The sequence below is a fragment of the Folsomia candida genome, unplaced genomic scaffold, assembly GCF_002217175.1.
Source record: "Folsomia candida strain VU population unplaced genomic scaffold, ASM221717v1 Fcan01_Sc006, whole genome shotgun sequence".
In the NCBI taxonomy this organism is placed as follows: Eukaryota; Metazoa; Arthropoda; class Collembola; order Entomobryomorpha; family Isotomidae; genus Folsomia; species Folsomia candida.
Genome location: NW_019091198.1, coordinates 7,593,167 through 7,605,834, shown reverse-complemented (window position 1 = coordinate 7,605,834; position 12,668 = coordinate 7,593,167). Strand labels below are relative to the sequence as shown.

General features: G+C 37.9%; 1 protein-coding gene across 1 annotated transcript; it reads right to left on the bottom strand.

Annotated features, from left to right (window-relative positions):
* Positions 1-24: 24 nt before the first annotated feature.
* On the bottom strand, positions 25-12,598 carry LOC110851028 (tachykinin-like peptides receptor 86C). The gene is made up of 9 exons (XM_022098653.2): positions 11,772-12,598; positions 4,944-5,302; positions 4,779-4,825; positions 4,596-4,697; positions 3,581-3,790; positions 3,119-3,266; positions 1,260-1,381; positions 948-1,186; positions 25-627 (listed from the first exon to the last, which is right to left on the bottom strand). The coding sequence occupies exons 2-9, from the start codon at positions 5,292-5,294 to the stop codon at positions 443-445; spliced, it is 1,404 nt and encodes a 467-aa protein (XP_021954345.1). The 5' UTR covers positions 5,295-5,302; positions 11,772-12,598; the 3' UTR covers positions 25-442.
* Between the last annotated feature and the right edge of the window lie 70 nt (positions 12,599-12,668).

Sequence of the window (12,668 nt, the reverse complement as noted above, 5' to 3'; positions counted from 1 at the left end):
CGGTCGAATATCCGTATTGCTGCTACAGAAATATAGATAGCTTATTATTCAATATAATATCTCTTTCATACGTATATGTATAGTTCATAAGTACAATAACGGCATGCTACAAAATATTAAGGGTAAGGTTGACACGACATGTATAACTTTCTCTCAGTCATGACTTTGGCACCAGGAAATATAACTTTTTTTTTCTTCCAAAATTTTATAAATTAATCACATATCAGTCAAAAGACAGTCAACCCTGTGCTGAGAAATTGCGTACAGTACTCGAGTAATAACAGTGTAAGGTAACGAATGTCAGCGAAAACAGATGTGCACAGACAAATGCACAGAAAAAGTAGCAGCTACAGAACCAACCAAACTTCTTGACTTTCTTGTTCTGCTTCTTCATCCTGCTTTCTTTGAAGTCGTCCACTTCGTAACGACGACTGACTCCAGATTAACAATACGTCGTGCGAGAGGACACTGGTCCTCTGGCTGCTGAGTGGTTTGCAGTCAGCTCATAAGCGTGGTTCAAATTAATCACTTCACGATTAGTGGTGACGTACATGTTCTTCTTTCGAATCCCGTTGGACCGTCCATTATGATAGTTTGGGCCGTTCGTGGTGTTGTCATCGACTGTTCCTACAACAAGAGTAAGGACAAATTCTTAGCCGTTTGGTTTTTTTAGTAATTTGCTCTGTAACCAAGTAATGATTCACTTTTAAGTAATACATGTTATGCAAGATGTATCAAGTTGAAGATTTTGGGAGTATTTCGGTTTGTATTACGTGTAAGTTTACGGAGGGCAAACAAATGCTCTTGTTGATTTTAAAAGTTCAAGTTATTATTCTCAAATACCAGTGAAAGGTCGGATCGTAATTAACACCGAAAGCGAGGGTGGAAGTTATTTGGAAAATCTTGTAAAACATAAGCAAACCATAAAACGGAAGAAGTGACCTTACCTCCAGACCGAGACTTTGACCGACTGTGAGAGCAGGACTGGCTGTACCGTCGAAGCAGAGGAGGCGTAGCAGCAACATAATGGACCGTGTGAGGCGTCGGATTCTGGTTGCAACATCGGCGTCGGGTGCAGTGGAAAAAAAATTCAGTGACATATCCTCGAAATCTACTGTTCATGCCGATGACAATAATCGGGTTGATCGCGGACTGTGACATGGCGAGGAAAAAGAAGGAGAGATACCTGAAAATAGTAGCATGAATGACCACGTTGCCTAATATGTAAATTAGTACACACAATGAAAATAAGTTCATACAAGTGCTGGATCCATTTCTTGTAAATAACCGTTTTATCAATGTGCATGTAGATGAAATATCCATGATATGGCAACCAGCAAATGGCGAAAGTCACAACGACAAGAATGAACATTCGAACCACCTGAAAACATACAACTAATTAATTTGGAGAAAGGTTTCTACTACTTTGTTCACGAGGCAGTTAATTTCGACGTGAAATTAATCATTCTCAACAAATCTGTGATGTTTTATCATGATACGTAACCCTGTGTCCCAACGGGGCTTTGTTTCGTCAAAAAAGCTTGAAAACAGCATGTAAAATTCAATTACGCTTCTTTTGTAGTATGTCTGCGACAATGATCTAATGATCATGCCGCCGGATTTTATTCGAGCCCTTAATTTTGACTAACCCCTTCATAATCTCACCGTTTAAGTTTAATTTGACTGTCAAATTGAACTTTGTTTCAAAAAATGTGGAAAGAGAATTTCGATTTTTCATCATAAATTGATTCTGCTCCATCTCTCCTAATCTACTTTGATAGATATTCAGATTCTGCTCTGAAAAACTATAAGCGCCACATTAAAACTTAGTGCTTGACGAACACTCACCGAAACCATTGAATCAAGGTTTCTCAAAAATTTATCCGGCACAAATTGAGCTGGTTTGAGTTTTGTTTGCTGCCTTTGACAGATTACTCTCGACTTTTTACAGAATATGAGCCGAGTAGTTGTGCTTTCCCTGATGCTCAGAGTGGTGGTTTACTTTCCCTACGTGCAATTAGTTGTGCATGAAACGACAGATTAGGCTGTAGCCTGCACTCCACGTGAAGACGGCGTGTTCTGCATCTTAATCCCAATAAGGACAACATGAAAAAAATCAACCAGCCTTCTTTCGTGTATAATGAAGCAGAGCGTCCTAATTGAATTAAATCTGAAAGACATCTCGCTAATCTAATTTTGTTCGCTCATCGTATAATATTTACGAGAGTGGGTTGGTGGTAAAGGTTAAAATTTATGAATTTATGTCGGTCAATGACAACATGTCCGTCCGTGGGGGAGAAAACAATGCTGTTGGTCCATGTTTTTTTTAATCTTTTGTTGTGACCGTAAACTCACGTAATGAGCTCATTTATCTACTATCTGTCGCAAATTGATATTGCATCTGCCTCTGGTCATACTTATTTATATAACGCATTGTTTGTATCTTAATCCCGAATAATCTTTCCTTTTCATGCCAACAAAGTTCTTCACAATATTTGCATAATGATGTCTGTATGTGCGTATATTTTGCGGCTTATGCAAATAGTATAGTGTTAATTCTTACATAATGCAACATATCATTGCATAAGAAATGATATGCCCCGAAGAAGAAGCCTCCCATTTAATGGAGGTGAGGCCTGTTTTTCGGCCCAGGTTACTTGGAGAAAAGGGGAATAAGTAATTCCGGAAAATGGGAAAATGAGCGTCTTCTAAGGTTCGCACGACTACATGGTTCATTTGAACCCAGCTTTAGAACATATCCATGTTTCCAAAATATGCTGTTTGCTATCATTGTTTGCTTTACGTTTTCTTTGCTCGGCAAGAAAAATCGATTCTCACATTGTGAGTGTAAAATATGCCATATTTGCTATGGCGAGAGGAGCACCATGTCGAACGAGATTCGTCCATTATCATTAATGCTGTGCACCAGAATGCAATAAATCTTTAAGAAACTACTTCCTCCACATTTTCTCAATCGAATAAAGCTTTATACGCGGGTGTGTGTGTGCTTGCATTAATCATACAAACAACCGAATATCATCCTCGCAGCAGTCGTGGCGGTGCTGGTGGTGGTTGGTCGGCCCAATCGTCGACAAGAATAGAAAGCGTCTTTCCTTACCTTTCTTTTAGCAATCATTGAGTTGATTTGACGTTGAGTGATTTCTCCAACCTGTGTAAACCACAATTCCCAAGACATCGAGCCGTAGCAGATGGCCATAGCAGTCATCGGAATCAAATACGTCAAGACCAAGAGACATATGTTGTACCTTGGGGAAAAAATGGGAATGCAAGCGTTAATTTAATTTATAAATAATCTGTCCTTATTCAACATCCGACAAGTAATTATGCCTACGCTTATGTATATTTATGTAAATTCGATGTAACTCCAAGGACGAGAATCGTAATCGAACAGGCAAAAGTGGCACGTTTTATGGAAGCATTTAGAAAAAAATGGGATGTTTGATGTTTGTCTCTGGTTGGTGCAAGAATTCAATCAGTTTCTCAGCAGGGGGAATGTAAAATAAATGTGAGTGGTGAAAGCAACCCTGGAAATATGTAAATACACATGTCTTCGACATACCCAAATTCATATTTCGAGTTGGTAGGATCCAACCCATCCGGCCAGACAATCAAACAGTGAGTAGCCATGCTTCGGTTATCAGTTACAAGTTGTGTGTACAGAAGAGCTGGGCTCGCGAGAATGCAAGAACCGATCCAAATGCCAAGAATTGCAAGCCAAGATGTAGTTTTCGTCATTCTTGGCTCCAGAGGTTTCACAATAGCAATCCACCTGTAAGCGAGGCAAAAGTACTTTTATGAAGTAGAAAAATAGTATAAATATTTGAAATTGTGATCAATTTTAGGTCAGGAATTATTATATTGTTGAACGGAACGGGTCCAACTAAAATGTTTTCGTATATTTTTTCCATCTGTTTGCTCAACATTGGTGCCTTTGAGAATTAATGTCACAGTTTCATAGGTCAATATCGTGTATGTACAAATATCCTGTGCCGTACTCTGGGCAAGAAAAATTACAGCAAATGAAAATGACAGGAAAAGAGAACAAAGTGCTATTGCTTGTTTCCAGAGATAAATGACATTTCAATTCCACCGCATATGTATTGCGACAAGTTATATGCGAGGAGAAAGCAAATGGATCATGGTGTCCAACTGGAAACTCATACTGCTTTTGTGGTAGAGTTAAACTACACTTAGGCCAGTATCACGACTTGACAGAGTTTGTGGGAAAATGAGACTTTTACTAGGTTACTCGGATCGTATGTGTGTAGTACAACTTTTCTCAGAAAATACCAAGTCTGTCGGAATTAGTGTGACTGTAATTCACAACATATTACGAGGCCAATTTCACGGGCATGAGACATTCTCGAGAAGGAAGAACGCACGAGAGAGAGAGAAAATAACTGATGCTGATTGCTCCAATAAGTCGGCTCTATTTAGTATTAATCCAGTAATACAAAGTGACAAAGTTGGACAACGAGTGTATATATATAGCATCAGGACAACCTCCCACACCCAATTTCGTTCCTTAACTTGTGCAAAATGAGAAAGTCTCATTCCGTTAGGATAAAACTTACCGATCCACTGAAATTGCTGTCATCGTGAAAACACAGGAAGCCACTGTCCAGTTGGCCGTGAAATTGTTCACCACGCACAACATTTTTCCAAAAAACCAGTCACTGTAACCAAAACAGTATTATTATTATTATTATTATATAAAATTCCTCTAATTAAGGGGGAAAGTTTCGAAAAAAACTTGCTTTTTCAGCATGTACACAAAATTGGGAGCTCCGTTGAAGGAAGCCATCTGAAAGTTAAACAAATATCACATCAACCCGCAAGCAATCACACACGACACAATGACATGATGATCAAATACAAAGATTGTCAAGTCCTTGGAAACATTGTATTGTTCGACGACTCACAGCAAGATCCGCAACGCTGAGGTTAAGGAGAAAGTAATTTGTTACAGTTCTCATTCTTCTGTGACATGAAATGATCCAAATGACGGTCAAATTGCCAGCGATGGACACAGTCAACATGGCTCCAAAAATTGAGATCCAAAACAGTTCAAGCCAGTTGTATGTGGGAGACTTGCTCCGGGCAATTTGCGTGGCTTCCGTGACCAAATAATGCAACGGGAGGAGGTCATGACCGTCCGAGAGTTGAATGTTGGCGAGTGGTGACTCCCAAAAAGATGAGTCGTTGTGTCTCCAGGTGGAAAGTGGGGGATTGTGATCCTCCACAGAGTTCATGAGGTTCATAAGGGAGCTCATGTTGTTCCCTAGGACAATAAGGCACGTTTACACTAATCAGAAAAATATACAAGGGTAAAATTGATGATGTGCCTTGTTAAAGAATATGAGATGAAAGATGCCGAGAGATAAAAAGGATCAGTTTCCACTGCCTCCCACGTGAGAAGAAGTGCTTAGGGTGCCCAGAGGCCTGACGATTTTCACACACAAGATACGACGACTTACTAAGGATAAGATTTACTCGTATATAGAAATTTCAATAACAAAGGTTTAGAAATGCAAAAGATTATTTAAGCGCTGGAGTGCTGGAGAAGCACTATTCCGGAAATAATTGGGCTACTGAAAACACCGAGCAAGATCAAAGGGTATAAAGTGTCAACGGGTATACAAGAGAAACACGCATGAGCTTTGCAAAGTATTACACGACGAGTGGATCAAAACGCCTACTGCCGGTTGGAAAAGTGCATGAAAGTTGGAAAGGATAATGTGTAGTGAAGAAGAATCATAGAACCGATCGAATCACAAAAGTATCTTCATGAGTAGGAAACCACTTGAAAATTGAGACTTACTTATTTATTTTCTCGCATCTAAAATACATGATTTGTGCATATTTCAAGGCTTTTTAACGTCCAAAATCATTGACTACCTCTCTTTAATGTCTGTTTTGTATTCTAATTTCGCCAAAAATGTGCAAATTTTTAAAATTCCCCCACCCACATCCTAGCAAAACTGCCAACTAATCTATGTACTTATCTATTAATTCGTACCACATTAAAATAAATGTCGTATTTAGAGTCAGTCGATTTCGCCTTTACGCATAATTTCAACAAATATCCATATTGCAGTTTGAATCTTGAAACTAAGCCATTGATTCCTGCTTTAATGACCGTAATTAAATATATTCAGCACAAACGATAACACCACGTATTATCGTCACCCTTCTATTACATGCATAATTTATGATGAATAATTACTACGTTCCCGCAGTGGCAATACACCTTATGAGGACTCATTACTAAAAAACGATGACAGCCAACTCAAATAACCACCTACAAGCCTTCCAAACAGCCATCATTGCACAAATTATTTAGAGAAAATTGTGTCAAGAAGAAGTTATTACACAACTTGATTCGTTGCTTCATCACAGAGCAATTCCAGGCTAGAAAATGATTATACATTCCAAATCAAACTTTTGGAACAACTGCTGCTGCATAATATTAGTGCATACGGCTTCTTCTTCACAGTCTAATTGTAAGTTGTTCATTCATATTTGCAGAGAAGCCGAGAACATGTGAAAGCTTTTATCGTAGTGTTTGCACCCTTACGCAAACGGTGGAAAATTGGATGTAACTACTTTACATGGACGGTTGGTGGAAATTGCAATGAATTGCTACCGGCTAATTCGTCGTGTACAATCTTTCCATCAATCTGTCGCACACTTGATTCAATAAAACTAATTTTAGTCAAGTATTGAATTAATCGTCTCACCCCGTTCCTTGGAGAATTTGTCAATGTTTCATTTCTTATTTTCAGTGAAAAAGTCGCTTATGGTACAGACTCATTACTCTCTTGAATCAAATAAGGCCCATGCTAATCAGACATGTACAAAGGCCACCGCTGAGACGCACCCAGCCCACGCTACTTATTTCCCTTTGTGAACATTTCGAGTGATCGATGCCATCTGATTATCTGTTCTGTCATCATCATCGAATTCGTGTCTGGTTCAGGTATCTCCCTTCCTTCACTTCACTTCAGACGGTAGTTAAGCTAATTCCCATCATGATAAGTTCAATCACCCAACATTTCAACTATTCACCATCAAATGCGGAATCAAACCGTTAATGAAATGGGAGACATTGCTCTTGCGAAAAAGTCCCCTTTTCACCGTCACAAAACACGGGCACATGCTGGCAGATTATTAATATTGAAAAACTGAAGGTTACTTTCAAAGAAGGCGATCATGATGATGACGTGCTGTGCAACTAAAGGGGACTAACATTCAATTTTATTTATGTATTATGCCCCACAAAAAAGGCAAACCTCGCCAAATGCCAGAAAAAAACACATATTTCCTGGTAAGATACAAGTCGGTGATTTCAGTCGTCGTCGTCTCGACAAGAGAAAGGAAGCAGGCGAAGGGAGAAATCACTCAGCCTTCGCTCACTTTCACCTCTTTCAGAGTTTTACTGAGAACATGCACACACGAGTGAAATACATGTTTTTCATACGGACTCAAAAATTAGAAGCAATCGTCCAATACATCATCACTCGGTCTTGTTGAGGAAATAAATTCTATGAAATATGTGAATTTGCGAATGTCAGGAGGAGGTTTGGCAAATTGATTTGTGGGCGGCTGACATCTTCATTCAATGATGAATTGCTAGAAACCTTTTAAACGGGAAATAAATTGCTGCACGCCAAGAGAACTACATAGCTTAATGTATACGTAAATATACACACTTCTGCGGAGTGGGTGTGTACGTATGAAGTTTAATACTTGGCAAGATTCCGAATCTATGTATGTATTTATTTATGATACGTGTTTGTGACCACTCACTCGGCCACTGCATATGATCCACACTTTTAGTCAAGCATCATCATGCACAAGGAATAACAACTTTTTTATAAGCTGTTTGATTTTTTGAAAATTATAAATTGCCAGTTAAAGTGTTCCCATTGTGAGAATTGTTGCATTGTGAGGACCGATCTACGCAATAAGAGAAAGTTCGCAATATTGCAATTTATTATCTCAACGGTATCAGCAGTTTCTTTCGTAACCGGTTGAATAATATTGCAAATTAGCAGAGATCCATGATTAATTAATCTTGATTTACGGATTAAGGATTGGGATTAAGGATTAATAATCCTTAATGCTTAATCTCGACAAAAAATTGTATGCAATTAATCCTTAATCATTAATCCTGACGAAATATTTCCACATCATTAATCCTTAATCCCGACAAAGCGTATCCAAATTATTAATCCTTAATCACGATTAGGATTAAGTCTCGCAAGAGAATAATCACTGCGAATGAAGTGAAGTAACACTTACATTACATATTCTCAACCATATGATATTTTTCCACTCTTTCAACTTTCCTCTCGCGAAATTAAGATGTGTTGAATTCTTTAACTTTAAATTGTTGCTTCCGTAAAAATACTGATTCAGTCGTTAATCATGGTTGACATGGTGGTGGGAAAGTATGCCTGAAAGATATGCCATTCATCTTCACCGGCAGATTATTTGATGTCGAACAAATTGAGCGGCTCTTTCTAGAGCCAAGCGCATAATGTGTGCCATAATTGGTGTGAATATTAGGCCAACATCAAATTTTACTTCACATTTTACATGCAAAAGTCCTATACATTGTCCGTTTTGTATGTATTTGACGTTTCAATATTCCTATGTGCTACAATAAACAATTAAACTGCATTAAATGCAGTAAAATAATAATAATATTAATCCTTAATCAAAAATTAATCAGGATTAATTAATCCTTAATCCTTAATCCCGAATCTCAGAGAATTTTGAATTAATCCTTAATCCTTAATCCCACCAAATTGAATTATTTAATTAATCCCGGATTAATCTAATCCCGGAATAACATTAATCCTTAATCCTTAATCCTAGAAAAAATTTCATTAATCACGGATCTCTGCAAATTAGTGCCTTATTTAAATATTAGTTTAGCAGACGGTAGGTAGTGGGTCATGCTCAGCATATTTTTCGTGGCGCACCACGACTACCACAACTCTTCGTCCCTTCCCCATTAGTTTTTACCCTTGACTAATGGGTTTGTGGAATTGGAATACAGCAACAAGGTTGATTCAGATTCAAAACCTTACCTATTTGCATGTGATAACAACTGTAAAATTCATTAAATGAGACTTGCGTGAAAATTTGATGTATTTTCTCCAAAATCGCCCACATTTCTACGGCAAATTTCTCTATGTGGCCCGTGAACTGCACTACTATTTAAATATTTAATTTCCAAGCAAACATGTTATCGGGACGACCTTTCTTCCTTGCAGACCAAGGTCTGTAGCACAATTTCATCACAAATGCAAAAAGCTTCAGCTCATTCAATTTACCAGCTTAAACACATTTTGTCTTCACTCTAAATTTTGGTCTTGCTGAGTAAAGAGTTCGCCAATTCTTGTTTCTGAGAACCCACAAATTTGGATGGGAAAAGCACGCAAGTAAAACAAAGTTGTAATTACACTTCGATCAAAAGACTTGGGATTGGAGATGTACAACTTTTCCTCTAATTATCCCATTATAACACTATTTGTAACAAGAACGCAATACCAACCAAGCACTCTACTCCTGTTCAAAGTGGGAGTGTAATTACATTAGTCGAATTTAAGTAACTCGAGCTATACAAAACACCTAAATACACAGGAAGCCAGTGTGAGTCACCAATAAAGGTGGGATAACCTTGAAAACAACCCGCCGTCACCATTTAAATTATTTATTCTGCAAGAAAACCAATTAAACTTGTGGTAATTTTAAACGACCTGAAATTATGCTTGAGAGAGAGCGAAATAAATAAAATTATCTATCTGTTTCATAACCTGTTTCTCATTTAGTTTTCACTTCCTGTGCTGAATTTCTTGTAAAATGAATCCAAATTGATTTTCCTAGTTATGCCCCCTCTTTATTTTAACAGAACAACAACTTTTCACTAAAAAACTAACATAAATCTGCAAACGTTACGTTGAGACATTTTAAAAACAAGAATCATTAGCAGCAACTCTAGCGCACGAGATTTTGAAATGCGTCTGACAAATGAAGCCTTGTCAGCAGAAGATTGCCAACTTAACGTTTGCTACAAATTGGCAAATTTTCTAACAAAATTAGTCCATGCTTATTTGCACGGGAAAAATTACGAGCGAGAAATACTGATCGGCATGAAAATGTAGAGCTACAAAATATCCAGGAAGAAGGGGGCGTAATTTAAAATGAGAAATAACCCTTGGATGTACTTCCTATGCGAATAAGTAAATTCATACAATATGCTACACGACAGCTACACGTATTCTGAATATGATAAACGAGCAGTGCATCTTCTAATAAATCGTGCGAACTTTGAAGCTGACATGTACGAATGCCTTCCATCCATAAGAATCTTACAAAATTCACACCCTTCTGATAATCTCCTGCAAGAAAATTGACATGATTCTATCCATTGTAGCACCCCATCACAAGTAGTGACTTGTGCATATCATTGGACCAAGAAAATGGGGCAAAAATATACCAGACATCCTGCCATAAAATATTTAATAATCCCGAAAACATTCCTTAATAGCCAATAACCATACAAGTCTGGAATACATTCTTATTGACTTGGTCACTTAATAATCGTATCACATATCTTCAAAAGGGACATTTTGGATATTGATTTATAATTCCTCACGAAACTTGGCGAAATTCTTGGGGACAAATGATGCGGAGTTTTGTCCAGTCGTCTACCTACCTACATAAGCCAAATGCTAAGGATTTCTCTCATCCAATAAATTTTTCGAGGCTTCTGGCCATAGAAAGAATACGAAGTGGACGGAGCATGTTTTATGCATTAAAAGCGACCTAAAGCTATAAAAGAAAATTATGAAACTTGACTGCTTGACTGGTTGCTTGTGGTTTACAAATTATATAATGTCTCTGACAGCGAGGACACTTTCTTTCATCATTCTCCGTGAAATGGACGCTATTTATTACGAGGGAAATAATGAAGAATACGGCGACGGAGAAGGAGAAGAAAGCCACACATCGTGGATTGGATAAAGCGATGCTGAGTGTTATGTAAACTAATGGCATATAGATTTAAGTCACAGCAAGTGACAGGTCAGATTTGAGTAGAATTGTTCCATTGAGAAAATCGAGGCCATATGTGTGCAAAATAAGTGGGCGAAGTCATCGAGTACCTTTGACGACTAGACTAGCGTGCAGATGGTCAAATTCATGTAAAGGTTAGTATACAATGATCTAGTTATGATCTGGTTATGATCTGGTTATTGGTCAATGTCAATAGAAACCTTGCTTAGTTTCCTGATTTAATTAAATTTCAATCTCTCGCTTTTCAATAAAGACCAACAATATTTTCAATCAATGACCAGACAGATCTATGTAAGCATATATATATTTCATGTATTTTGGTTATACGATTTTGGTCATAAACAATATGCAAAAATCTCAATTAGCACATGCCAATTTGATGTGAATGGCAGTGCTACGAATGGTTTCTCGCTTTGTTTTGGGGCAATTTTAAAATTTATGAATATGCAATGCTTAAATACACACGTGTACATCCGGATAATTCCTTAAATCCTGATGCGATTGTTTGACTAACGCGATTTAGGTACGATATGCAACTTTTCTCTCAAGAAGCCAACCAAATTATCGTGACTCTCAAGAAATTTGCTAAAAAATGAATGCTGCAAAGTTATGCAATTGAAAAAGTTCTCTGAAGCATTTAATATATTCTCAACGGGACTCACTTGGTTTCTAATCTCCAGTTTGTGCAACTTTCGGTAGAATTGGTTTCCCCCTCTTTCACTGATCGTTCTTGTTTCTTCCCACGGAATCTGCCAAACCTGCAATTCTTTCTTTCGTGTAGAAAGTAGAAACACGAGTCTGAAAATATCAACTGCTGTCTGAGTGTGCTCGTCTTTAATTAAATTTAGGCCGTATATGTATGTATCTCCCAACTCTTTGCAGAATGATATTTCTCCCACGAAAGGCGTTTTAAAGCATTCGGAGTCTAAATCCACTACAAGTTATCCCCGAATAGCGAAGGGCTCGCAATAATCTTTAAAACTTTTAGTTCAAGAACTTTGTGTTAAATATTTTAAATGGAGGAAAACAGCTACTCTCGAGACAATGAGACAGAGGAAATGCAAAGAGTGCGAATTGGAAGAGACGGGTGAGACAAAAACAGACTTTCACTTTTCTCAAATTCCTTCCTAGCTTTATCAATTTCTCTTCGGGTTGGTTCTAGAGCAGTGAAACCCCTTTCTCCTGCCGAACTACTGAGCCCGTGGGAGAAAGTCAGCCAGTATTTACACAAATTCTGCCCTATTCGCACAGGCAGCTATGGTCTGCTTCCAGAGTGAGATAGCCTGCATTTTTCACTTCGTCGTGCGATTGTGCTTTCCAACTTCGTCAAAAGTCCGGCCAGCAAGAGGGCTGGTTAATTCGTTTCTATTCGCATATCGCTTAACCGCATTTCACATCTTTCTCTCTTTTTCTTATTCAACAGCTCATCCGTCCATTCAATTTCGTTCCAACAATGGTTGAAGGAGGAGCATCTTCAAAGTACATAAAATGCAAGGTTAGTGTTTGTAAGAAATTCCATTCCATTTGTTTGTAGTGAAAAATCATGTGAAAATTATATT